General features: G+C 39.5%; 1 protein-coding gene and 1 pseudogene across 1 annotated transcript in view; both read right to left on the bottom strand.

Annotated features, from left to right (window-relative positions):
• Positions 1 to 106: 106 nt before the first annotated feature.
• LOC137984735 (uncharacterized) lies at positions 107 to 21,339 on the bottom strand (annotated as a pseudogene).
• A 770-nt stretch (positions 21,340 to 22,109) lies between these two features.
• Positions 22,110 to 27,542, bottom strand: part of LOC137984797 (beta-1,3-galactosyltransferase sqv-2-like) — a 5,638-nt gene continuing 205 nt past the window's right edge. The window contains exons 1-2 of the mRNA XM_068832084.1: positions 27,249 to 27,542; positions 22,110 to 25,130 (exon numbers count right to left, since the gene is read on the bottom strand). The exon at positions 27,249 to 27,542 is cut by the window's right edge and continues 205 nt beyond it. Coding sequence (XP_068688185.1) covers positions 24,439 to 25,130; positions 27,249 to 27,542 — 986 coding nt within the window. The 3' untranslated portion in view covers positions 22,110 to 24,438. The remainder of the gene's footprint in view (positions 25,131 to 27,248) is intronic.

The raw sequence follows: 27,542 nt of genomic DNA, 5'->3' as shown, positions 1-27,542 counted from the left end.
ATTGTGCAACTTCTATGAATGAAACGTAAAGGGGGAAATGTTCAAATCCCGCTTTATCATTCTCCAAAAGGATTTTATCCGAACAAGAAGCAAGTGTTCCTCTCTCCAGCCCCCCTCTCCATGGAGTAAATGTGGTAACAAAAACCAAGACATAATACCCATCAAAAGTACAGTCACAAACGGGATAATTGTTCTTTTGCGTCCGGTCCCATAGAAGGAACCCATGTATTTCTACAGTGTGTTTTATAGCATGCATTTACAACAGGCGTACATTAAATTCATTTTGATGAATTAATATATCAAATTCCTCTTCTTTTCCTCACAAAAAGCACGGCTTTAATTTTGCGCAACATCGCTAAAAGGTTTCAGTAAAAACGTTGTTCATTGATTTAAGAAAAAAATACTATTTGTGCTCGCTGCAAGTACACAGAGATTACAGGAAGTGAAATAATTTCAGCTACAACCAGTAAGAAAGCCTCAAAGCTTAATTCTTAGCCGCGCAAAAACAACTTTTATCTCTATATAATATTAGACAAATTGCCGGTTAAAAAACATTAAAGCAGGGCTTTGTTTGACATTTGAAATTGAAGAAACGCAAGTCATGCTTGTGTGCAGAATAGGGAAGGTAAAACTTGAGCTTGAACTTGAACTTGAACTTTATTTTTATTTAAACACGATAAATCTATCAGATAAAATAATAATAATAATAATTACAATCTACTTATATCTATATAAACATGATCAGAAATTAAAAGAGAAAATAGAGAAAATAAAAAAATTCTGCTTTACATAGATGCCGTGTGCGTTTAGTCGTTTCAGAGGAAGAAATCGCGACAACCATTTCGAAAAAATTGAAGTGATTTTGCTTGCCGCAATCCAGGGGACAAGCTGTTCCAGATAACCGAACCATTATAGCTAAAGCTGTTTTTTAGGAAATTGGTGCGGGGCAATGGAACAGCTAGTTTGTTTTCCGAGTTCCTTAAATTATAAGGTGGATCATATTAGTGAAAAGAGAGGTTTCGACGGTTTGCTGAAAATTGTGAAATCTGAATTGCAATATGCTGCAAGCCATGCCTATGTTAAACATAAAACACGATACATCCTTTATCTTCACAACTTTGTGCTGCTCCTCTTGATGGCTGGTATCTCACTTCATTTGGATCTGGAGTGTGAAGGCCCTCAAAACATACCCCACAATCCTGTTCGTTCGCAATGCAAAGTTTATAGTCCCAGGCTCCTTTGAGCGTGAACGCGGTCGAACACAAGCTACACTTAAAGGTGGCGCCTTGAGAGTTTTGCGATACTTTCCAAACGTCTTTCTCAGGGTGATAAAGAGTGCAGCGTTTTTTCCCGAAGTGAGGGTCGTACTCTTTGTGACAGCGAACGCAATGAACCGTGTCCGCGGTAAATTTACTCTTCGGGAGAAGAGTCCCTAAGGCCATAATTGTTTCGGGATCTTTTGCTTTTAAACTGTGTTTTAAGATCGCGTGAAGCTTTAATGGATCGATCGTTTTTAAAACGCTTCTCAATCGGTGATACTCCCGTTGCATCTCACCTTCATTTAGATCACTTTTGTGTCTGCCATGTTCTAGATTTTCATGTTCTTTTTGCACAAACGGTTCACCTTTTGGGGGAGGTTGATCGTAGATTGGAAACGAGCCACTCGTACTACAGTCCGAGAGACTGGAAATAGAAAAGGCCTCAGCTTGATTGACGTCATCAGAAGATGACGAAGAATCCATGAAGTGTACTCTCTTTTTCGTTGCTTTCCACCCAAGAGAATTTCTCCGGGATTTTGTTCACCATTTATCAAATACCCTCCATTTTTAAACTGAGAAGCATCGGCTTTAAGCACCACAACGTTCCTAAATTTCTCCAGGATTAACTTATCTTCGGCTGTAAAGCCATTTGTCCCTACAAAGTGGAATTTTTCGTTTTGAAATTCCTTTTTTTCCAACGCGCTGTTAGTGTCATTGCCGTTGTAGGTCTTTTTTGGTACTTGCTTCTCACATCCAGGAACATACGGTTCTTCTTCGTCACCGCTATCCCCAGGCTCTAACTCGTCTTCGAAGGTGCTACACGTGCTACAAGTACTGCACGTGCTACAGCTACATTCTGATCCTGCGTCATCGTCTGTAAAGTCATCCTGATCGTACTCGCTGTTATACGATAGCGCGTCGTCATTAATGTAATCATGTTCTCCTCCAATACCTTGCTCCATTGCCAATTTGCAGAGGTGATTGATCGCACCAGTTATTGGGTCCTTTTGTGATTCTGTAAATGTGACCAAAAATGCAATGATCAGCAAACGTTAAGAGACCTTAAGATCAAAAAACGTGCTTTTTGTTTCAATCAGTCGCCCCTCTTAATCTGGTTCCTTCCGTGATGTTGTTAACCGGGAGGGAGTGGTCCCTTAACCTCAGGATAAGGATTGGGCGTTACTAAAACCCTTTATAGAGAGGAGCATTGGGGTCTTTTGGAAACCGCAAAACCGAAGGTAAAAATCACCCAAACCTGCAAAACCGTAGTCTCCTTCGCAGCCGTTTTTTGGATGTCACGCATGGGGCGAAAGTCGCGTGACGCCACGCCCCTAAAACGGCTGCGAAGGAGACTAGCAAAACCGCAACAAATCTCGATCGAAAGCGAAAAAAGCAAACAAAATCCTAAAAACCAAGAGTAAGAATCTGGTATCAGGTTTGTCCCCATCAGCGCCAGAAAAGTGTCTTTTTTTTAATTGGTACAACATTGAGTCAGCCGATTTGGTACTCTTGAATGATGGACTCTTGTAAAAACTGAATCTTCTCATCCAAAGAAGATGTTTTAAACTGATGACATGTGTATCATAAGTTACTTGTAGCTGCCATGGTCGCAAATCTTGCATTTCGTCTTTAAGTGGGAAAAATCTACAAAATCTCTTCCCTACAGATGTCGTGCATCGCAACAAAAGACTTCGTGCTTTGAGCATATTTAAGCCGACCTAGGCTCAGTATGTTTCCGTTCCCGAAATGTGTCGCCACTCGGCACCATCCTAATATTGTGAAACGGACGAGGATTCAGTAGGGAAAGAAATACATTGATACCAAAGTAGGGTAGTGAACGGTCGTGCGCAAAGAAAGTAACTCACACTTAAAAAAACGCTTGCACTACAAGCTAGACTTTAGGGACAAAATTTGCGATTGCGACAAGCTTTGGATACGGTGGCCCATACCTGTCCACAAAGAAAAAGCCGCAAAAAACTGCAACAGACAGCAAAAACCGCAAAACCGAACATTTTGGGGGCAAACATGTCCAAAACCGCAAAACCAAAAATGCTAACGCCCTCCTGTATGTAAAATTACCTGCAAGGATACAATGCTATAAAAAAAGCCCATAGGGACAAGCATCTACCAAATGCAAATCTCGCAACCCAAGAAGTCTGCGAATTACCTGAGGTCTGCGCAAATTACGAGTTTTTCAATGGCAGCACAATATACTGCAGTCAATGTCCTTGTTTAGGTGTTTCAATTCTAACGAGGTCCTCAATAATGACTTGGCAACAAATCCGATTATTAATCCAAGAATTTTGTTTACCGGAAACTACTTACTTTCCCGCTGCTTCTATCTTGGGGTCAAGGCAGACGAATTTGATAGCAATGTTCCGACAGCAAACAGGACTGTAGTTTTAGCCGTTTCAAAACGAAATTGCTTCTTCAAAGGCCACCATTTTTTTTCTTTTTTTTTTTTTCTTTTTTTTTTACTGCGGGTACTTTGATGAACGAAAGCAGAAACTATTCCAATATGATTGTCGCGACACAGACGCCAAGAAATGGTCTCGGTGTCAAATAGTTTGACTTCTTAACAAAGTTTACCTTAAGTGGTCCTTTAAAAGAACCTTTCGCAATCGTTACAAAAAATATTTGGCATATGTTAGTGTTTTTTACATTGCATGACTTCAGGCTGCCTATAAATCTCTGTCTATCGCTCTTCGATAAATTTAAACAAATCCCCAATACGAATTGAGATAAAACTTTGCACCATCGGAAACTTCAGTATTTCTCAGGTGACAAGCAAGCCGATAAGCTTTATTAGGCTATCAATTAAATGATTTAAGCCAAGATTTTACTCCTACACTTCATGTTTATCCGATCTCATTGAATCATTCATTTTACACATGCAACACTAAAAATACTTGAAAGCCCTAGTCTACGCTGAAGCAATATAATGGTACTTCGGTAGCGTTCACTGATTAAATCTTAATAAATTCCGAAGGACTAATTTCCAAGTTACTTCAATTGATAATTCAACGGAAATTAAAATAACAGGATGTAAGAAATTAGTGAAATGGTCTTTCTAGCTGACTTGAGCCGTAACTCACTGACCACACCATATAGCTTGAAAATGCTATTGACATTCTCCTCATGAATAGCACGCTTTCGAATTTCACTCGTCTAAATTATTAACCAACCTATTAAAACAGACTTTTCGAGTGAAACTGAAAAGTGGCGTTCTATTTCATGGTAAACAGATTTAAAGCATCGTGACTAACCCTTCAAACCAACCTACCTCTCTATTGAACTGCAAAATATTTGTATTTCGCGAACTTGCGTTTTTTCAACCGAGCATCAAGCGAGGGACCGCCGGCCGTTTTGAACAGGCCACAAAAAATGTTTTGTTCTTGAATTCTGATGTCATTGTCTCTCTACTTGGTCTGGTATCTTCGTCACTTAATAAATAGCAAGATAAATATTGTCGGACATCGCTACGTGTATGATGCACGAAATCTTTTCGATTGACTTCTGGGAAGAACGTTCCCAGTGTACTTCTACGCTAAACTTTTACTTTTCGCTCATTCATGTTCTCTACGCTCAAACAACTGAGCCAAAAAAACGGACCCTCGTATGTTAAATTTCCTGAACGTTTTGTGCAATATAGTTAATGTTGTTTTACACGTAATCAGACATATCGCTACACTTGGAGAACTAAAATAAATAAATAAACATGTTAGTGATGATTGAAAAACGGATAAACGGAGAAAATGCGAACGGAAGGAATATCAAACTAGACGTGGGTACAAGTAGATTAAAATAACTTGAATTGTTTTTTCAAACAGTCTTCAGCCGGTGAGTTATGTTGCTTTGATTATATCGCCTCTTTGTTTGCAAGGTAGCTTAGGTTTTTATCAGTGACTGATTGTGACTGCCGATTTCCCGCGTCTGGAGGAAATAATTAATCCAGATAAGAAGGAGGGATAAATACAAGGGAAAATTCGTTCCACCAGGCCTGATTCATTCTCGTTCCCAGGGTCTTTTATCTCCCACCCCTCGCTACCTCTGCGGGTGGGGAGACTGAAAGACCTGGTAGCGAGGACTAGCGGAGCCTGTTTCTCAAAAGCACCGAAATGTTTTCAGGGTTCGAAAGAAGCAATTCGTTAATATAAGATCTCTTTATTATAAAAACTGGTCATTTGCACAAGTTTTCGAAACCCTAGAAAACCAAACACCCGTACAGTTTCCAGAATGAAACGTCTTCCTTTTGTTGTCATCAAACCTATAGAATCCTATAATTAGGAGCAGAAATCTTCACAGCTGGCTTTTCCATCAACACTACCCTGGATGCCAGAGGTCTTCTCGCTCACCAGCGGCGAGGAGCGTCAGAGCGAAGTAGTGCTGGTCGGCAAGAGACCTCTTTTCTCGCCGCTTTTCGCCCCCAACGAGAAAAAACCTCTGGCACCCAGGGCACGGCAACACGATTCGATTCAACAACTATCTTCGTCATTGGTGTTGTCATATATGTTATAAGGATTTCGCCAAAGAAACCCTGAATAATCAGTTGTGTCGATAAACAACTTCTACTTTAACCTGAAAAAGCCGGGCTGGTCTGGCCGAAATATTATTTAATAAATTTTTGTACTACAATTCTTAACGTTTACTGACAGTCAGAAATTTGGCTTGACCAAAAAAAATTTTCAGCTCGGAAACACTTGGCTCGATCATACGGTGATTTATTGCTTTCGAAATGTTGGTTTTTTTATGTAGAGGATCTTAGCGATGTCGAGGAGATATTAATTTTATGTTTGAGTGGCAAGGATTCGAACGAGTAAGATGTTGTTCTTGCGACGAGAACATAAGATTCATATCTTCGAGCAAACGTTTTATTATGTGGACTATAAATATGAATGGTAGAGATTGAAAAGCAGGCTTTACTACAATACTGGGTGTTACTACAAACAGAAAAAGGCCGGAATCGCGTGACGGGTCGTTGCTCAATATGACCACTCGTGTTAAGGCCCGTGCAAACGCTCTCGCAACAACACGCAACTTGTTGGGTCCAACAATGTTGTCTCTTGTTGCGCGATGTTAGCCGATGTGTGCAAACGCTCGCAACAAGTCACAACATGTTGGGTCTTTAGATGAGAATACAAAGGACTCTGGGACGTTTTCCATCTCCGACGCCATGTTGATTTCTTGTTCGCATATTATTTGTGTGGATACGTGGCCTGTAGTGCGCGTGCGCCGGCGCAACATTGTTGGATGTGCTGTGCAAACGAACGCAACATTGTTGGACCACGCTTCGATGACCGCGAAACAATAGAAATGTTGGCACTTGTTGGCTCTGAAGTTTGACCAGTTTCAAACTTCATCCAACAATTTCCAACAAGTCGCAACAACACACAACATGGTGCAAAGGCTCGCAACATGTTAGGCCAACAATGTTGCGTCTTGTTGGCCAACAAGTTGCGAGCGTTTGCACGGGCCTTTACATCAGGGACAAAAAAATACGTCACTCGGTTCCGGATGAAAATTTAAAAAGAAAAAAGGTTTTCGTGATCCGGCACCTGTGTTTGTTACAGTTACCACCAAACGTACATCATGTTAATAAAAGTAGATTTTAAAAGGAATCACATGTGTCTCTACTTAACATACTAGGATTAGTAAATATATCTATTGGTGTACCTGAACTTACACGAAGTTGCCTAAGTCAAATCTACTGTTTTATTTCCATTCGATCATTTATAATTAATCGCTACGATATAACGGGGACAGCTATTTTTAGAGTTATTTTCATAGAGTTATGTCGTAGAGTTAGAATTAAGTTTCCCAAATTCTGAATTGACGATTTTGGACTGCCAAAATCCTGAATTCAAGAGTTTGGATTCGCTGTTTTTTTTCCTCGATATCATAAAGTAACTATACATGTATCCGCGCAATCCCTTTACCACTCCGGCAAGGATAGATGGGAATTCCGTGTACTTCTCTTTGGAATAAAATGGGGGTTTTTTAACGTCCTACGGAGTACTAGACAAGTTCTCTGTTCAGTCTATCATCCTTACTGAACAATAACGTCTAATTTCATATATCATTGCAAAGGAGGTATTTCCTCCTCAGTTATTCAAAAACCCTGAGCGTTGATTAGTATACGGGTTTCAACCCACAGCGGTCGCTATTCTTAAAAGAAAATTATCTGTTACGCGAATATTATATTATCATACCTTGGTAATATAAGTGAGAGCAAATGAGAAATAGGCCAATATAGCGCGCCGCCATGATATCGCTGCCAAAGGGCGCACGAGGTTTTCTTGAAAAAGACTGAAAAGTGCAGCAATTGGAGTTTTTCAAGCGAAGTTTCGTTGATATGAATATTGGAGAAGTGCAACACAAGCCCGAGGAAGCAAATGTGACTCTTCGCGGAGGATAAAAGTGATTATATATAATGGGAGGTGTAATCTAGAGAAATTAGGATCTGATTATTTTAATGAAAAAAGCAATAACTTTACGAAAATAGGTCTCTTGACACGAGTAAACACAAACATGTCTATCTCCACGCTCAATGATAGCAGCAATGTCATTGATAAATTGGTAATGGGAGAATTAAGTCAAGCACGTTGCCGGTCGCAATTAGAATTTGGTGTAGATTATGAGCAAACAAGGTTTAAGGCAGTGGTTATGGCATTCGATCTGCATGCAGATGTCACGCATTCGAAATCCAGTTTACGTATTCAATCTCATCACACTTAATAAGGCCTTCAAGTTGATTGTGTTTGTTTGTTGGAATCATTTCTTTCTCTATCAATTGCCCTGCGAAGCTTCGCTGAATTTTGAATGTCACCATCTTTGTAGACATAAAACTTTGACAAATCATGGAACTAAAAACAAGTGTGTGGGTTTAAGAAGAGTATTGTTTGTTTTAATTGTTTTTGCATATTATATTAAATATTTTATATTTTTATAAAATTTTGAAACGACGGCGCATGCTCTGTGAGACGTCAGTGGAGACGCCATTTTTGAACCAACCTGTAGATCTCAAAAATTACAAAAGGCTTTTTGATAATCAAGCCCATCAGTTTTAAAATCGTGTGTTCTTCGTGTTTCCAAACGTTCAGTGACGGACCGAGCAAATAACAGACCAAAAGTCATCTCTAATCCGACAGAAACTTTCAGATCGGGTAACAATTCTCCTTCACTGAATGACAAATAACTGAATCAGTCTCTGCTGTCTGTTTTTTTCTCCAAATGTGACAATGTGTTTTTTATAGGGACATTTAATTGTGTCACGAAAAATCATAACTTTCTTACTTTTCATTTTAAAAAAAGCAGCCTTACGGATCTCCTTATTATAACGAATTAGTTTATAAGATTCTTAATCTGGTAAAACGAGCAACAATTTGACAATTTTCACTAAATACTAAGAAATGTATACTTTGGGGTGATCAATGACCCCCAGGGTAACTTTACTTTGTAAGCTATATGCGGTTGATGGGTGGTCCTATTTGAAGGAGTCGTCACCATATTTTTAAAGAAAATGGAGGGACACTAAAGTCGTTGAATAAAAGCATTTATATTGTGCAACTTCTATGAATGAAACGTAAAGGGGGGAAATGTTCAAATCCCGCTTTATCATTCTCCAAAAGGATTTTATCCGAACAAGAAGCAAGTGTTCCTCTCTCCAGCCCCCCTCTCCATGGAGTAAATGTGGTAACAAAAACCAAGACATATACCCATCAAAAGTACAGTCACAAACGGGATAATTGTTCTTTTGCGTCCGGTCCCATAGAAGGAACCCATGTATTTCTACAGTGTGTTTTATAGCATGCATTTACAACAGGCGTACATTAAATTCATTTTGATGAATTAATATATCAAATTCCTCTTCTTTCCTCACAAAAAGCACGGCTTTAATTTTGCGCAACATCGCTAAAAGGTTTCAGTAAAAACGTTGTTCATTGATTTAAGAAAAAAATACTATTTGTGCTCGCTGCAAGTACACAGAGATTACAGGAAGTGAAATAATTTCAGCTACAACCAGTAAGAAAGCCTCAAAGCTTAATTCTTAGCCGCGCAAAAACAACTTTTATCTCTATATAATATTAGACAAATTGCCGGTTAAAAAAACATTAAAGCAGGGCTTTGTTTGACATTTGAAATTGAAGAAACGCAAGTCATGCTTGTGTGCAGAATAGGGAAGGTAAAACTTGAGCTTGAACTTGAACTTGAACTTTATTTTATTTAAACACGATAAATCTATCAGATAAAATAATAATAATAATAATTACAATCTACTTATATCTATATAAACATGATCAGAAATTAAAAGAGAAAATAGAGAAAATAAAAAAAATTCTGCTTTACATAGATGCCGTGTGCGTTTAGTCGTTTCAGAGGAAGAAATCGCGACAACCATTTCGAAAAAATTGAAGTGATTTTGCTTGCCGCAATCCAGGGGACAAGCTGTTCCAGATAACCGAACCATTATAGCTAAAGCTTTTTTTAGGAAATTGGTGCGGGGCAATGGAACAGCTAGTTTGTTTTCCGAGTTCCTTAAATTATAAGGTGGATCATATTAGTGAAAAGAGAGGTTTCGACGGTTTGCTGAAAATTGTGAAATCTGAATTGCAATATGCTGCAAGCCATGCCTATGTTAAACATAAAACACGATACATCCTTCTTTGTGCTGCTCCTCTTGATGGACTGCGTATACTCAGCTCTTCATTATGGAATACTGGAGCTGTGAAGGCCCTCAAAACATACCCCACAATCCTGTTCGTTCGCAATGCAAAGTTATATAGTCCCAGGCCCTTGAGCCCCCTTGTGAACGCGTCCGAACTACAAGCTACACTTAAAGCCGATGGCGCCGCTTGCGCTGTTTTGCGGAGATACTTTCCAAAAGTCTTTCTCAGGGCTGATAAAGAGTGCAGCGTTGTTTCCCGAAGTGGAGGGTCGTACTCTTTGTGCCTAGCCGAACGCAATGAACCGTGCTTCCGCGGCCTAAATTTCATCTTCGGGAGAAGAGTCCTAAGGCCATAATTGCTTCTCGGGATCTTTGCCTTTTAAACACTGCCTGTTTAGCATCGCGTGAAGCTTTAATGGATACGATCGTGTTTAAAACGCCCTTCTTCAATCGGTTGTACTCCCGTATGCATCTCACCTTCATTTAGATCACTATTTATTGGTCTGCCTCTGTTCTAGATTTCTTCATGTTCTTTGTGCCCCCAACAAACGGTTCACCTGGTGCCCGGGAGAGTTGATCAAGTACAGAGATTGGAAACGAGCGTGTCGACACTCGTACTACAGTCCGAGAGACTGGAAATAGAAAGAGCATATCAGGCTTGATTGAACCCGTCATCAGAAGATGCACGAAGAATCCATGAAGCTGCCATACTCTCTTTTTTCGTTGCTTCTCCACCATATAGAGAATTTCTCCGGGATTTTGTTCACCATTTATCAAATACCACTCCATTTTTAAACTGGAGAAAGAAGCATCGGCTATTAAGCCACCACAAAGTTCCTAAATTCTCCAGGATTAACTTATCTTCGGCCGGTAAAGCCCATTTCGTCCCTACAAAGTGGAATTTTTCGTTTTGTTTTGAAATTCCTTTTTTTCCAACGCGCTGGTAGTGCTCCATTCGAACGTTGTAGGCTCTTTTTTGTACTTGCTTCTCACCTCCAGGAACCTACGGTATCTTCTTCGTACACCGCCCATCCCCAGCTCTTAACCCCCCCCCCCTCCCCCCTCCCCCCTCCCCCCTCGTCTTCGAAGAGTGCTACACGCCCCTTCCTGCTAACAAGTATCTGCCACGTGCTACAGACCTACATTCTGATCCTGCGCGTCATCGTCTGCTAAAGTCATCCGGATCGTACTCGCTTGCTTATACGATAGCGCGTCGTCATTAATGTAATCATGTTCTCCTCCAATACCATGGCTCCATTGCCAATGATGACAGAGGCTGATTGATGCCCCACCAGTATTTGTGGACGTCCTTTTGTGATTACTGTAAATGTGACCAAAAAATGCCAATGCATCAGCAAACGTTAAGAGTCTTAAGTTAGATCAAAAAAACGTGCTTTTTGATTTCAATCAGTCGCCCCTCTTAATCTGGTTTCCTCTCGTGATGTTGTTAACGCGTGAGCGCGCACGTGCGCCCTTTACCTCAGGATAAGGATTGCGAGTCGTTACTAAAACCCTTTATAAGAGAGGAGCATTGGAGTCTTTTGGAACACCGCAAAACCGAAGCTAAAAATCACCCAAACCTGCAAAACCGTTTGTCTCCTTCGCTAGCCGTTTTTTGGATGTCACGCCCGCTGGGGCGAAAGATCGCGTGACGCCAGCCTCCCTTAAAACAGGCTGACGAGCGAGACTAGCCAAAACGCAACAAATACCGATCGAAAGCGAAAAAAAGCCCAAACAAAATCCTAAAAACCAATGAGTAAGAATCTGGTATCAGGTTTGTCCCCCATCAGCGCCAGAAAAGTGTCTTTTTTTTAATTGGTACAACATTGAGTCAGCCGATTTGGTACTCTTGAATGATGGACTCTTGTAAAAACTGAATCTTCTCATCCAAAGAAGATGTTTTAAACTGATGACATGTGTATCATAAGTTACTTGTAGCTGCCATGGTCGCAAATCTTGCATTTCGTCTTTAAGTGGGAAAAATCTACAAAATCTCTTCCCTACAGATGTCGTGCATCGCAACAAAAGACTTCGTGCTTTGAGCATATTTAAGCCGACCTAGGCTCAGTATGTTTCCGTTCCCGAAATGTGTCGCCACTCGGCACCATCCTAATATTGTGAAACGGACGAGGATTCAGTAGGGAAAGAAATACATTGATACCAAAGTAGGGTAGTGAAACGGTCGTGCGCAAAGAAAGTAACTCACACTTAAAAAAACGCTTGCACTACAAGCTAGACTTTAGGGACAAAATTTGCGATTGCGACAAGCTTTGGATACGGTGGCCCATACCTGTCCACAAAGAAAAAGCCGCAAAAAAACTGCAACAGACAGCAAAAACCGCAAAACCGAACATTTTTGGGGGCAAACATGTCCAAAACCGCAAAACCAAAAATGCTAACGCCCTCCTGTATGTAAAATTACCTGCAAGGATACAATGCTATAAAAAAAGCCCATAGGGACAAGCATCTACCAAATGCAAATCTCGCAACCCAAGAAGTCTGCGAATTACCTGAGGTCTGCGCAAATTACGAGTTTTTCAATGGCAGCACAATATACTGCAGTCAATGTCCTTGTTTAGGTGTTTCAATTCTAACGAGGTCCTCAATAATGACTTGGCAACAAATCCGATTATTAATCCAAGAATTTTGTTTACCGGAAACTACTTACTTTCCCGCTGCTTCTATCTTGGGGTCAAGGCAGACGAATTTGATAGCAATGTTCCGACAGCAAACAGGACTGTAGTTTTAGCCGTTTCAAAACGAAATTGCTTCTTCAAAGGCCACCATTTTTTTTCTTTTTTTTTTTCTTTTTTTTTTACTGCGGGTACTTTGATGAACGAAAGCAGAAACTATTCCAATATGATTGTCGCGACACAGACGCCAAGAAATGGTCTCGGTGTCAAATAGTTTGACTTCTTAACAAAGTTTACCTTAAGTGGTCCTTTAAAAGAACCTTTCGCAATCGTTACAAAAAATATTTGGCATATGTTAGTGTTTTTTACATTGCATGACTTCAGGCTGCCTATAAATCTCTGTCTATCGCTCTTCGATAAATTTAAACAAATCCCCAATACGAATTGAGATAAAACTTTGCACCATCGGAAACTTCAGTATTTCTCAGGTGACAAGCAAGCCGATAAGCTTTATTAGGCTATCAATTAAATGATTTAAGCCAAGATTTTACTCCTACACTTCATGTTTATCCGATCTCATTGAATCATTCATTTTACACATGCAACACTAAAAATACTTGAAAGCCCTAGTCTACGCTGAAGCAATATAATGGTACTTCGGTAGCGTTCACTGATTAAATCTTAATAAATTCCGAAGGACTAATTTCCAAGTTACTTCAATTGATAATTCAACGGAAATTAAAATAACAGGATGTAAGAAATTAGTGAAATGGTCTTTCTAGCTGACTTGAGCCGTAACTCACTGACCACACCATATAGCTTGAAAATGCTATTGACATTCTCCTCATGAATAGCACGCTTTCGAATTTCACTCGTCTAAATTATTAACCAACCTATTAAAACAGACTTTTCGAGTGAAACTGAAAAGTGGCGTTCTATTTCATGGTAAACAAGATTTAAAGCATCGTGACTAACCCTTCAAACCAACCTACCTCTCTATTGAACTGCAAAATATTTGTATTTCGCGAACTTGCGTTTTTTCAACCGAGCATCAAGCGAGGGACCGCCGGCCGTTTTGAACAGGCCACAAAAAAATGTTTTGTTCTTGAATTCTGATGTCATTGTCTCTCTACTTGGTCTGGTATCTTCGTCACTTAATAAATAGCAAGATAAATATTGTCGGACATCGCTACGTGTATGATGCACGAAATCTTTTCGATTGACTTCTGGGAAGAACGTTCCCAGTGTACTTCTACGCTAAACTTTTACTTTTCGCTCATTCATGTTCTCTACGCTCAAACAACTGAGCCAAAAAAACGGACCCTCGTATGTTAAATTTCCTGAACGTTTTGTGCAATATAGTTAATGTTGTTTTACACGTAATCAGACATATCGCTACACTTGGAGAACTAAAATAAATAAATAAACATTGTTAGTGATGATTGAAAAACGGATAAAACGGAGAAAATGCGAACGGAAGGAATATCAAACTAGACGTGGGTACAAGTAGATTAAAATAACTTGAATTGTTTTTTCAAACAGTCTTCAGCCGGTGAGTTATGTTGCTTTGATTAGTATCGCCTCTTTGTTTGCAAGGTAGCTTAGGTTTTTATCAGTGACTGATTGTGACTGCCGATTTCCCGCGTCTGGAGGAAATAATTAATCCAGATAAGAAGGAGGGATAAATACAAGGGAAAATTCGTTCCACCAGGCCTGATTCATTCTCGTTCCCAGGGTCTTTTATCTCCCCACCCCTCGCTACCTCTGCGGGTGGGGAGACTGAAAGACCCTGGTAGCGAGGACTAGCGGAGCCTGTTTCTCAAAAGCACCGAAATGTTTTCAGGGTTCGAAAGAAGCAATTCGTTAATATAAGATCTCTTTATTATAAAAAACTGGTCATTTGCACAAGTTTTCGAAACCCTAGAAAACCAAACACCCGTACAGTTTCCAGAATGAAACGTCTTCCTTTTGTTGTCATCAAACCTATAGAATCCTATAATTAGGAGCAGAAATCTTCACAGCTGGCTTTTCCATCAACACTACCCTGGATGCCAGAGGTCTTCTCGCTCACCAGCGGCGAGGAGCGTCAGAGCGAAGTAGTGCTGGTCGGCAAGAGACCTCTTTTCTCGCCGCTTTTCGCCCCCAACGAGAAAAAAACCTCTGGCACCCAGGGCACGGCAACACGATTCGATTCAACAACTATCTTCGTCATTGGTGTTGTCATATATGTTATAAGGATTTCGCCAAAGAAACCCTGAATAATCAGTTGTGTCGATAAACAACTTCTACTTTAACCTGAAAAAAGCCGGGCTGGTCTGGCCGAAATATTATTTAATAAATTTTTGTACTACAATTCTTAACGTTTACTGACAGTCAGAAATTTGGCTTGACCAAAAAAATTTTCAGCTCGGAAACACTTGGCTCGATCATACGGTGATTTATTGCCTTTCGAAATGTTGGTTTTTTTATGTAGAGGATCTTAAGCGATGTCGAGGAGATATTAATTTTATGTTTGAGTGGCAAGGATTCGAACGAGTAAGATGTTGTTCTTGCGACGAGAACATAAGATTCATATCTTCGAGCAAACGTTTATTATGTGGACTATAAATATGAATGGTAGAGATTGAAAAGCAGGCTTTACTACAAATACTGGGTGTTACTACAAACAGAAAAAGGCCGGAATCGCGTGACGTCGTTGCTCAATATGACCACTCGTGTTAAGGCCCGTGCAAACGCTCGCAACAACACGCAACATTGTTGGGTCCAACAATGTTGTCTCTTGTTGCGCGATGTTAGCCGATGTGTGCAAACGCTCGCAACAAGTCACAACATGTTGGGTCTTTAGATGAGAATACAAAGGACTCTGGGACGTTTTCCATCTCCGACGCCATGTTGATTTCTTGTTCGCATATTATTTGTGTGGATACGTGGCCTGTAGTGCGCGTGCGCCGGCGCAACATTGTTGGATGTGCTGTGCAAACGAACGCAACATTGTTGGACCACGCTTCGATGACCGCGAAACAATAGAAATGTTGGCACTTGTTGGCTCTGAAGTTTGACCAGTTTCAAACTTCATCCAACAATTTCCAACAAGTCGCAACAACACACAACATGGTGTGCAAAGGCTCGCAACATGTTAGGCCAACAATGTTGCGTCTTGTTGGCCAACAATGTTGCGAGCGTTTGCACGGGCCTTTACATCAGGGACAAAAAATACGTCACTCGGTTCCCGGATGAAAATTTAAAAAGAAAAAAGGTTTTCGTGATCCGGCACCTGTGTTTGTTACAGTTTACCACCAAACGTACATCATGTTAATAAAAGTAGATTTTAAAAGGAATCACATGTGTCTCTACTTAACATACTAGGATTAGTAAATATATCTATTGGTGTACCTGAACTTACACGAAGTTGCCTAAAGTCAAATCTACTGTTTTATTTCCATTCGATCATTTATAATTAATCGCTACGATATAACGGGGACAGCTATTTTTAGAGTTATTTTCATAGAGTTATGTCGTAGAGTTAGAATTAAGTTTCCCAAATTCTGAATTGACGATTTTGGACTGCCAAAATCCTGAATTCAAGAGTTTGGACTGCCAAAATCCTGAATTCAAGAGTTTGAACTGCCAAAATCGTGAATTCAGGATTTTGGAAGTCGTTAACTCTAACTCCAAGTCATAACTCTACTGAAATAACTCTATTTATAGTTAACCTCCGATATAACGGTCGGCTTTAACTTGCTTGCTCACTCTGTTGTCACTTAGTCCTTCTTCCTTTCTTTCTTTTTTCTTTCAATTTCAGCTTCCTTAGCAATTTTTGTAGGTACTAAATTTCTTTCCATGATAAAATATTCAAAATAAAATAAAATGGCAGCTAATTGGTGGTTTTCATCTGACGTCACGGCGTCCGTGTTGGTGTACAGAACAATGCAGTAAAACGTCTTTGGGAATTTTTTCTCCATTAGCCCTCACTTCTTTCCATCTTCAACGTAATAAAAAAGCACTACAACCTACTTCTTTCCTCTGACCGCTGCAAAAATGCTTTCCTACATCTACCTGTTGTGGCTTTCAGGCGCTCCCCTAACCTTCGAGACCTGCTGGTAACAGCTAAACTGTCCCCTAATGTAACTCATTCTAATTCCGCACTTTCTTCCGGTTCTTTTCGCTGTGACAAAAACTGCGCTACCTGTCCTTACATTTTCCATGGACTAACCAACTACACATTCTTCTCTACTGGCGAAATACGCTCCATTAATTCCCACATAATTAACTTGCGAAACTAAAAACGTTATCTACATGATGCAATGTAACAGATGCCATCTACAGTACATAGGAGAAACTAAACAGCGTTTAAAAGACCGCTTTAGATAACGCTAACACCAAATCCAAATCTACTACAGTCGCAGAACATTTCCTGTCCTCTCCCCACAACATCTCTAAGGACATGCAATTAATTCCTATCGAACAAATATTTTCCAACAAGAGAGTCGATCCGTAAGGCCAGGGAAGCTTTTTTAATTTCAAAAGGCAGGACAATTGATCCCAACGGTCTTAATATCCGCGAAGAAACGTATTAGATTTCAGTTTATTATTTAGAGTCACTTCCTTTATTTTTCCGTTACTCTTAGCATTTGAATTCAAATTTGTTGTAACTGCCATGTTTTATCACAGTTTTTCCAGTATTACATCAACCTCCATTTACTATATATATGCACATAGAAGCAATCCAATGTAAACTCTCTTGTACCTGAAGAAGGCTGGTTTGGCCAGCCGACATATATAGTACACCACTAAAATCAAATCTACGTTGTATCGGCTCTTGCTCGAAATATTCAGTTTCTTAAGAATATTAAGCATTTAAGTAAATATGTAATATTAAATATCTCTTGTGCAGCCTCCTGCCTCGATTAGCACCGCTACCTGCGGGGTGGCTATCAAATCTTTATTGATTATTATTGTAAATAAAGACTCGTTGTCGTTGTTGTTGTTGTTGTCGGATGTCGTGGTCGTATCGAATCTACGAGTGTTTTGGTTACCGGTAAAACACTGCCGTCCATAGAATAAAATAGATTCCTTCACCGTTCAATCAGCCTTGCTCTTTTTGGTTTTTTTATGAGATTTAGCGAGCCAATCATAAGCCTAGAAACGCAGTTTCCGAATGTTGAAAATGTATCAGTAAAGAATTAACGCATGAACTCGTGTAGCAAAGAGGAAGCACTAAACGACAACGCCATCCAGAATTCAAATGGTGATAAAGCAGCTTTTGTAAGGTACAATGTGATTGGTTTAGTGTTCGGTACGATGTGATTTGTCTGCTACTCAAATCAGGGACAAGGAACAAACGACAAGCAAGTGGTCGTAATATTTGAATGATCGTTTTCACGAACATTTTTATTGCTATTTTCTGCCTAAATTCAAGAGTTTATTTCTTGCACCTGTGACTTTCACAAAAGTGTCAGTTTACCGTATCGATACTTGGAGAGAGCGGACGTCGTTCTTAAAATAGGCAATCACGAGTTGATAACTGGAATAGTTTACTTAGCAGTCATTTAGAAGTAATTTAATGCGTCTTGATTGGAAGGAACAATGGAAAACAAATTTCTATAGGTCTGGTAGTTTTATATCACATCGAGAAAGTGACGGTATCCGGCACTATTTTGATCCATAAATTACCAAATTTTCCAGAGGGCAAATCCTCATGGCCCAACCTTCCGAATTCTCTTCAAGTGTTAACTTTGTAAGTACTGCCATTTAAAAGAAGTAACGAAAATATATTAAATAAATAAAACCCAATGCTTGACGGACGGGGTCCAGTCATCAATTGATAAACGATGAACAGAAAAAATATTTTGCTATCACAGTTCTAAAAATACAGCCTAGAAAGGTCAAAATTGCTTCAGAATCGTCTAAATACAACTGTCTCCTTGTTCCAATCTCAGGACGAGGACGTGTCGTTGGCAGACTGTTGTCCATCGCCGCAATAAAGTTGCCGACCTTTTAGAATCATCTAAAAATTTTCCCAAACAGTTCATTTTCGTCATAGTCTTGAGATTTTTTTAAAATTTCCTCGATGTTCCAGAAACTGTTGACAAGAATCACCATTTTCTTGTCAAAATCAAGTGTCACGTAATGTCAGGCGAGTTCGCTCGTCTCTTTGCCAACCCTGTTCTTTAAATATACGGAAAAAGCCTCAAAATATCGAAACCCAAAACAACGGGAACTTTAATTACAAACTTCTACATGATTTGAAGCCTTATGGAGAATAACGATATTCTTGCTATTAAATTAAAGTACACTGATGTAAGAGAATCTTGAAACAATATATATCCGCAAACTCAGAAAATTTACGATCCTGCGACATTTCACGATGACGTTTCACTGTGATTTCAATATCACGCTGATTTCCAGACTTGGAGAAAAAAAGAGGTGACGAAACCATGGGAATGTGTGGAGACCACTCATTTTCAACGATCATAATCTTAATTCAATTATTTTCGCCGTTAATCCCGTTTCTACATCACGAACATTGGCGCCATCTATAAAAAGGTTTCAGTTTGTAAAAAAATGGTAATTAATGCTACAACAATCTTCAAGTACAAATTTAATGGTCATGCTTTTTCAACGAGGAAAAAACGTGCAGTACTGAACTTGCGGTTAACTGCTGTCACTTTCTACAATTAATTGCTGTTGTAGTTAAATTGTGCTGACGAAAGACGTGCTGTTTGGGGCAGGAATTGTATTGAAATAATTAACGTTGCATCATCTTATACCACAAATTTATTCTTACAAGTATTGATTGCTGACAAATGCTGGCCTCAGACAAGAGCTTCTTTTATTTTGTACGCATTACGAGCCTATCTTTGACGCATTATAAACTCGTAGGCCCGGGCATTTGCTTCAACATTCCGGTTCGATTTTGTTGAACGATTTCGACTGCTGGGGAGGGGGAAACGGTTTCAATATCGATTTAACTTCGATTCAACATGTTTCAACACGGTTGAAGGGAGGGAGGGGTAGGGGCAAACGGTTTTTCAACATCGCTGTTCAACAAAATTGAACGAATATTGAAGCAAATATTGAACTCGTTTGCCCGGGGCCTTTAAAGGAACATTTGAAGCTCAGATGAACACCATCAATTTGTTTTAAAGGGATTTCATATTTTTAGAACGTTTTTTATCCCCTGCAAAGAGGAAATTAAATATACGAGAACTTAGAACTTCTCGGGGAAGGAAACTAAAGCTGTAAAGGGCATTACTCTAACCTATCTTGTTAAACCTTGAGTGGTATTCAAATAGCATATGCCTGAAGAGAGTTCCGATACGTGATATGATTGCAGGGTGGTAAAAAACTGATGATTTCCTACACGTTTAGAAAACAATAAAGAATGGGAATTTTAAGTGCACAATGGATACCGAAAGGATGTTTTCACTTGAAAGAATCATGGACAGATTTAAAGTTAAAACAAACCGTGCTTATGCAAAGTAATTTCAGAAAAGTTACGCCTTCGAAATCTTTTGCTTTGGCTACGTTTTTTTTTTAAGAATACGGCCTCTCTCCGATTGAAGAACAATATATCTCTGTTTCTAAAACTGAGCCACTTAACATTTCTTTACGAAGAGACGTCACCGGTAATTAACTTCAGCACATTTGGATGCAAACGAGCAATTAAAGTCTGCTACCTTGGCATTCATCTGTAGAAAATAAAACCGCCTTTTTTCAAGGCTTGCGGCTATGATGCGGATGACATATCATTGTGAGTGGAACAGCGAGTGGTTATAAGTATTTTGAGGTGAAGACAAATTACCTCTAAAGTCAGATGTTTGTTACACTCGTTTTACGCGCGTTATAACTTGAAGCGAAACGATATTACACTTCGGTGGTGAAATACAGAGGACCTCTGTCGGGGGTAGCCCAGAGGTCTACAATGTTGTTTTTGTGTTTATTGTGTTGCCTCAAATTAGCTTTTACCTGAAGGAAGTGTGTTCCGAACTGCAAGATATTTGCTTAAGCCAGCCACAGTTTATAGATATTCGATAATTACGACAATGCAACGAAGATAGCCATCTCCTTGAAGTTATAAATAGCTTTAAAAGAAGTTCAATGAAGTCCCGGTATTGTTTACTGAAATCACAAAAACATTCCCGTTCTTCTGTAATTCAACAAGCGAAATCGTGAGGGAGGACTCAACTTGTCCGTGAAATGTTTAATGTTCGTTAGAGCTCCTGTTTGTAGCTTTATTTTGTCGAACGGATTTTTATCGTAGAGCACACCGTCAATAAACGAAATGGGGAACCTCAAGCCTGGAGCAAAATCTTAGTTTAACAGAGCAGCAAAGAGCCATTTTTATGATCGTCATATCGTAAGATACATTGATCTATTTAAGAGGATGAACATTTAAGATGAACTGCCTATTAGCTGTAGCTGTTTCTAAGCAATACGGGACTTTTACCAAATAGTACAAATCTCAAGTTATCTGGCGTATATCTTACCTGTCCCTCTGTTGGTATGTGTTCCGCTACAAATGCTCGCTTGTTGTTCTTTCCAATCATACACAAGGCTTTCGGATTTCCGAGAGAGGCTCAAGAGCGCGACAGCTAGGCTCGAGAAATCTATTTAACGAACACAAAGCAGGTCGATGTTGTCAGATGGCCGCAGTGACAAGTGTAAACTTTCGACTGACAAACAATTCTTAAAATTCAAAAATTCTGAAGTGCTGTGGTGTTGAATTAGTAAACACAAATGAGTTCATAAGCGTAAAAACAGATAGAGTTCTTGAGCAATCGTGTATAACTAACAACCATTTTGTCTTGACAATACATAACAAAAGCAATGCATTATTGTGGTCTTTTTGTTTCGTAAAAGCAGAAAAAGGAAAACATAATTATCCAGCCAAGCAACAGATGTCAATTAGATTTAGGTGAATACCTTTCAGATTTGAGCTAATGAGTGTAGCTTGTGTGAAAAGCCAAGTGAAAAGAAAGACAAGCCATGAAGATAGTCTTTTTTGGGGATAACCTTTAGATAAGTTATCATTGTGTAGCTTTCTTTAAGTTGAAGCAAATATTTTTTCAAAAAGTTTACCTAAGGGATACAAAGTGGCGACAGTTGTGGCGTAAGTAACTGTTTTTACCACGAAGAAAGTTAAGTTTGGACTGGAGCCAGGCATAAAGGTCATATACCCTGGATGCATAACAAGAAAAAAATGCATACATGTATAATGAAGCTATATTCTCACATCTAAAATTATTTTATCCTTCAATAAGCCAGCTTCAATTCAGTGAGCCTCATTCGCCAGAAAAAAAGAGCTTTGCGTAATTTTAACTTCTGTGATTTCCAAATTTAACGATTTGGAGTCGTGGCCCACAATGCAAGTGGATTGAAATCATCTACACTTTCCTGCGCGCGGGAAACGAAATCGATTTTTTTTTTTTTGCCTTATCTTATTATCTACAACAGCCATTAAAAATATCTTATTATCTACAACAGCCATTTTTGGCTGTCGTAGATAATAAGATAAGGAAAAAAAAAATCGAAATTAAAAGCACTCTTTAATTACATTCCCTGGTCAGTGAGTCAATAGTGTAAATAGACGAGGCGCATAAGTTTCAAAAGTGCATCAAGATAATGAGTATAATACAAAATGCAAAGTGATGATCCCTTATCCTGACTTTTATCCATCAACAATAGCCATTTTAGAAACTATCTAAACAAGCTCGGTTAAAGCTACCATAAATTGACAGCTCGTTCTTGTCGCTATTCTCTGATGTGCATGTCATTTAAATCGTCCAAGCGGAAAAGCGCGTTGGTCTAGAAATGTTGCGATCGGAGAAGATGGCGCAATCTTTGCCAGCTTTTTGTTTAAATTGGGACCTTTTTTTCAAAATTTATTTGAAAATTTCGAGTGTAACATGACACTGCTCCTCTTAACCGGAAATTGAGGAATTTTCAACTTAAGCTAAGTCGTTCTTACAGCAGCCGGAAGAACGACATTTTCTCTTTTATGTGCTTTGATTTAATGATATTTGCTTTGTTTATTCATTGCTTTTATAGCAGACATTTACTCCAAAGTAAGGCGAAACATTTGTAGGATTGTGAAAGATAATTCCGGTTTTGTCCATCGCGAAAAAAAGCATTAGGGAGCTTTAGCAACGACGACGGGAACGGCAACGAGAACGTCATCTCAAAACATAAATTTCCATTATTGTAATTACTTCGAGACTATTCCAAGCTTTTTAACATGACAATGGTGTGGCAGTCCCTCAAGAATGAAACCGATACGAGTCAAGCTTAATTTAGGGGACAAAATGAAAATTTATCCTTAAGTGCTGACGTCCTCTATAAAACCTCAAATTTGGCTATTTCACGTTGTTGTTTTGCTGACGACGGCAACGAAATTTACAAAAACGAAAATCGCACGTGCAGAGCGTTTTTTTTTTTTTTTTTTTTTTGCCTGCTAAATATGCAAATTTGTGACGTTCTCGTTGCCGTCGCCGTTGTCGTTGCTAAAGCTCCCTATTATGCTGTATGACATTCGTCTCGTTAAACTTTCTAGCAGTCACGAGTCAAACATTCCACGATCTTGAATGGTCGGTGTTAGACAGCTTTTCCTTAAAAGCCAAAGAACTAGGAAGAATTTTAAAAGGTTTTTGGGCAGTCACATCGTGTCTTGGTTTCTAGGGCCCAGTTTATTATCTGTTTATTACCCATATGTGAAAGGAATGGCCCTGGAAACGAGCTTAGATAATCACGAGGAGAACGAGAGCTGATGAAACTTTGTTATCTAGCAATGACGATGGACTAGTCGCATCTTGAGTCTTCACGGTCGCTTTTATACGGGCGTTAGTAGAAGCCGGAACATGACAAATTATGATAATTATTTGCAAAAAATAATAGTATATTAAGAAATGGATAACGGAAATTAGTAAAAAAACATGATAACTACTTGAAAAAAAACGGAAACTGTATGTAAGGAAAACGTTTTACACAAAAGTCAAAACAGACAGGGATTTGGGATTTTACTAATGCCCATTTCATACAACCAGATAATTGATTGGAGACAGAGAGTATTGACTAAGACGGCAAAGTAGTTTTTAATTGTAAACAGTTTCTTTTCGCCGGAGTCGTGCACCTTCGTTGCCATAAGCAATGTCATTTACGGTTAAGACTCGAGGAAGCCTTTCCTGGGTTGTTCAATAGGTGGATAACACTATTCACCGGAGACATCACTATCCAGCGGATAAACACAAGCAAAACCAATTGACTTATTCAGTGGATAGCGCTATCCACCCTTCGAACAACTGGGGCCAGAAGTCTAGAATCGGAGATCTCTAGATGTCTATCTTCATCTATCTACCATTAATAGGCCTTATGCATGATGACGTCATATGCGCAAAAATTCACCACCAAACCTCGTTTGCACAAAATTATTCACATCATCTGGACATGAAATATTGTTCGCACGTGGGTATTCTTTACAACTTTGGTCCTTTGGGATTCAGCTCAAGCTAAAATTTACAAGTTTGATTTTCGAAATTGAGACTTGGTGGTGAAATCAGCTAGTCAGACGTCATCACACGCATAACGGCTATAGAGCGTTTTCACTCACGTGACCAGCAGCCATATTGGATTAATGAAACAAAAGAAAGTATTTGCATAAAAATAGATTTCAATTCCCAGAGGATTAGTTTGGTACACCATCATGGCCGCCATTTCTTTGTTTTGGAACACCAACATGGACGACGTGACGTTATGTGAAAACGTTCTATTTGCCTCCATCAATTTGATGATTCTTGTCACGGGCGAGCGTGTTTTTCGCGAGCAGGCCTCGCGCGAAACACCTAGCGATTGTTCAATATCGAGCTTGCTCACAAGTGTTTTTTTTTTAGTTATAATTTGAATATCTTTCACCAGTCTCCTCTCGTCCGAGGTGCTTTTGAGAGGACACTCGCCAATTGGGATTTTCCGAGCAGGGTTTGGGTTCGAACCGGTATTCTCTTATGAACCCCCGATAATCAAATTTCCGTGAATGAGGGCACAATTTCTCAAATGGTTCGATCTCAGGGATGTTGTACAACACGGATCCGGCGGCACTCTCATGGAACACGTGAGAAACCAACCAAAACTGTCTCATAGCCCTGGGGTAAGATCCGTGGAGACTCAAGTAACTCGTGCAGATATTTGATGTGAAGAAGTTTTGATCCTTTCCGGCGCTTTTGTGAATGATGCGCTGATTGTCCATAAAGTACGACACGTTTTTCGAACTGTTACTCATCCAAAGTGCCACAGCTTGATCGCCATAGGGAGAACACAACAGAGACGTGTTCCTTTTTTCCAAGATTTCCTCAATCAAGTCACGAGTTAGAATAAGCCAAGCTTCATCAACACGGACAATTTTTGCTTTGCAGTGTACGAAGCCCCAGTAAAGCGCGTGTTTAGGGCGAAAATTTAGCTCGTATAATAGTCTGCCTAAACAAAGGAAATGGTCGTCATCTATTCGCAAAAAATAGTCGAATTTATACTTCTCCATAGCCCACTCCATGGCTTGAAGGAGTCTCTCTGCAAATGCAAGATTATCTGGGAAAAAAAAACACATCACGCATGTGCATAACCTTTTTACCCGGTCATGTATCTGCCATTTAAAAGAAAGTGGTCTTAGTACTCCTGATTCAATGAGCGCGAATTATGATCCTTGTACCCATTTAACCCTAAAAAACCTCGTTACCAGGACTATTCTCAGCCGAGGAGGGAGCGGGCGCCCTGGGAAAAAGGTTGGAATTTCCAAGTGGAGGCACGATAGTGTATTGGTTAGCACGCCAGACTCTCCCGACCCCACTATCACTAGTGGTGGATATTTACCAGTCAGGTTCGCGGCTCAGTAAATATCCACCATTTAGTATATACTAAAACAGTGGATAGCGTTGAACTCGCGCGCTGATTGGCTCGTCAAACTCCGAATATCCTGTGCTATTTACCTCCGAGCAACTCGGGAAAAAATGGCGTCCCGATTTGCATCCGTGACAAGTGAAGAAAACATCCAAATTAATTTTTTGTGCTGTCTATTATCTCACTGTTTTAGTATATACTAAAACAACTATTCAACTCAGTGTCGGTGAATAGTTGTTAACTAGTATATACCACACAAGTAAATAGTGCTCTCAGCGCGCACTGATTGGGCAACTCGGAGGTGAATATCCAAGTGCTATTCACCTCCGAGAAGCCGGTGCACGAGATTTGACTTTTGCGACCACATTCTACAAAAATAAAGTAGTTTTTTGGTTCGCTTTTTATTCATCTTGTGTTGATATGTACTAAAACAATTATTCACCTTAGTGTCGTTGAAACTGGTGGATATTTACCTCCACTTCGGTGGATAATTGTTAACTAGCCACCTCCACTTCAGTGAATAGTTGTGAATTATGAACTGCACTATGGATATTGGATTTCTTGGATTTTGATTGATAACAGCAGGGTTATCAGCTCACGACCCGGCTATTGCCATATGAGGTCTTTCCAAAATACCCTTATGTGGAAAGAACGTAAAACAGGAAAAGTCAGAGATGCGGTTAGGTTGAGAGAATCGAGTCGTTGTAGAAACGTTACGTAATGCAAGTAAAATAGGGAGCTTAAGCACACGCGTTTTTGAGACGCGGGCGGCAACCGGAAGAAAACATTTCGCGCGCTAGGACAGTGGTGTCTCCCAGATTTTTATACTAATCATCTCTAATGGAGAAAAGATACTTGGCAATGTAAATGTGGTTGTGTGAAGACAAGTTAAAAAGGAAAACAGCTCACTTCCGGTTGCTGTCCGCGCATACTTAAGCTCCCTATGGTAGAAAACGTTATTAGTTTTATCGCTCGCCAACTGCTGCGATGAAAAATGGTTGTTTACTTTAAAAATATATTATTTACAAATAGAGTTCTTTAAATCTTAAATTCGTAATTGCACTCGTTTGATTTTAGATGCTGAAAGATGCTGAAAGCCTAAAAGTGTTAGGGGTTACTTTACAAAGCAATCATAGATTTAACGAGCATATTAAGGTTAAGCTGCAGGAGGCCAACAAGTGTCTTTATGTGATAAGATGTTTACGTAAAGAGGGATACCAACAACCAGACGTAGATTACGTTTTTAGATCAATTGTTCTACCCAAACTAACGTACGGTCTACCCGTATATGCCTCCTCAATACCTGAATTAACGACGGTTCAGAATTTTCTACAGCGCTGCTTTAAACGCAAATATGTTTCGTACCGAATTGACATATATGGCGTATTAGAAGAGGTTGATCGCTCACTATTCAAGAAGATCTCCGGTATGCCCGGTCACCCTCTGTACCCTTCAGTCCCCAAAATGAAAGAAAGCTCAGCACGCCTCCGAGTTCCTAGTAGTCAACTCCCTAGGGTTAATACCCAGCGTTTTAAAAATAGTTTTTTTAACAGGCTTTTTTTTAAATATAGAGTAGCTATTTAATGTAATGTCGATAGCCTTGTAATTCTAATTAATTCTTTCGGCTATTTTTAATGTAACTGTTCTTGTTTTTAGCATGTATTTTTGCTTAAAAAACAATAAAGACCTATTATTATTATTATTATTATTATTATTATTATTATTATTATTCCAGGCGGAACGCTCCTTTCGCGCGTTCAGTCAACAAACGCTAACCAGTATTTTTCATCTGAAGCAGTCTTAACTTACCTTCAACCGAAAGAAACACTAAATCGTCGTGTTCTTCGTTTTCTCTTGTAACAGCCATGTTAGTGTCATTGTCAAGCCCGGCTCGATCGGTGAAAAATCCACAGAAAGCTTCGTGTCTTCTTGTTTTACATTCAGAAAACCAAGTTTCCCTTAAAGCGTCTCTCCGTGCTTTTCGCGCCGCGTGTGTTAGCACCGCTACGAACAAAAGAAGACTGGATGGCTGTGAAGGTGGTCGAAAAAGGAAAACGGCGCTAGCATCTGACGAACTGACATACAAAGCCTCTTGAATGCTGG

The sequence above is a fragment of the Montipora foliosa genome, chromosome 14, assembly GCF_036669935.1.
Source record: "Montipora foliosa isolate CH-2021 chromosome 14, ASM3666993v2, whole genome shotgun sequence".
NCBI classification, from domain to species: domain Eukaryota; kingdom Metazoa; phylum Cnidaria; class Anthozoa; order Scleractinia; family Acroporidae; genus Montipora; species Montipora foliosa.
This window is presented reverse-complemented; position numbering and strand designations above follow the sequence as displayed.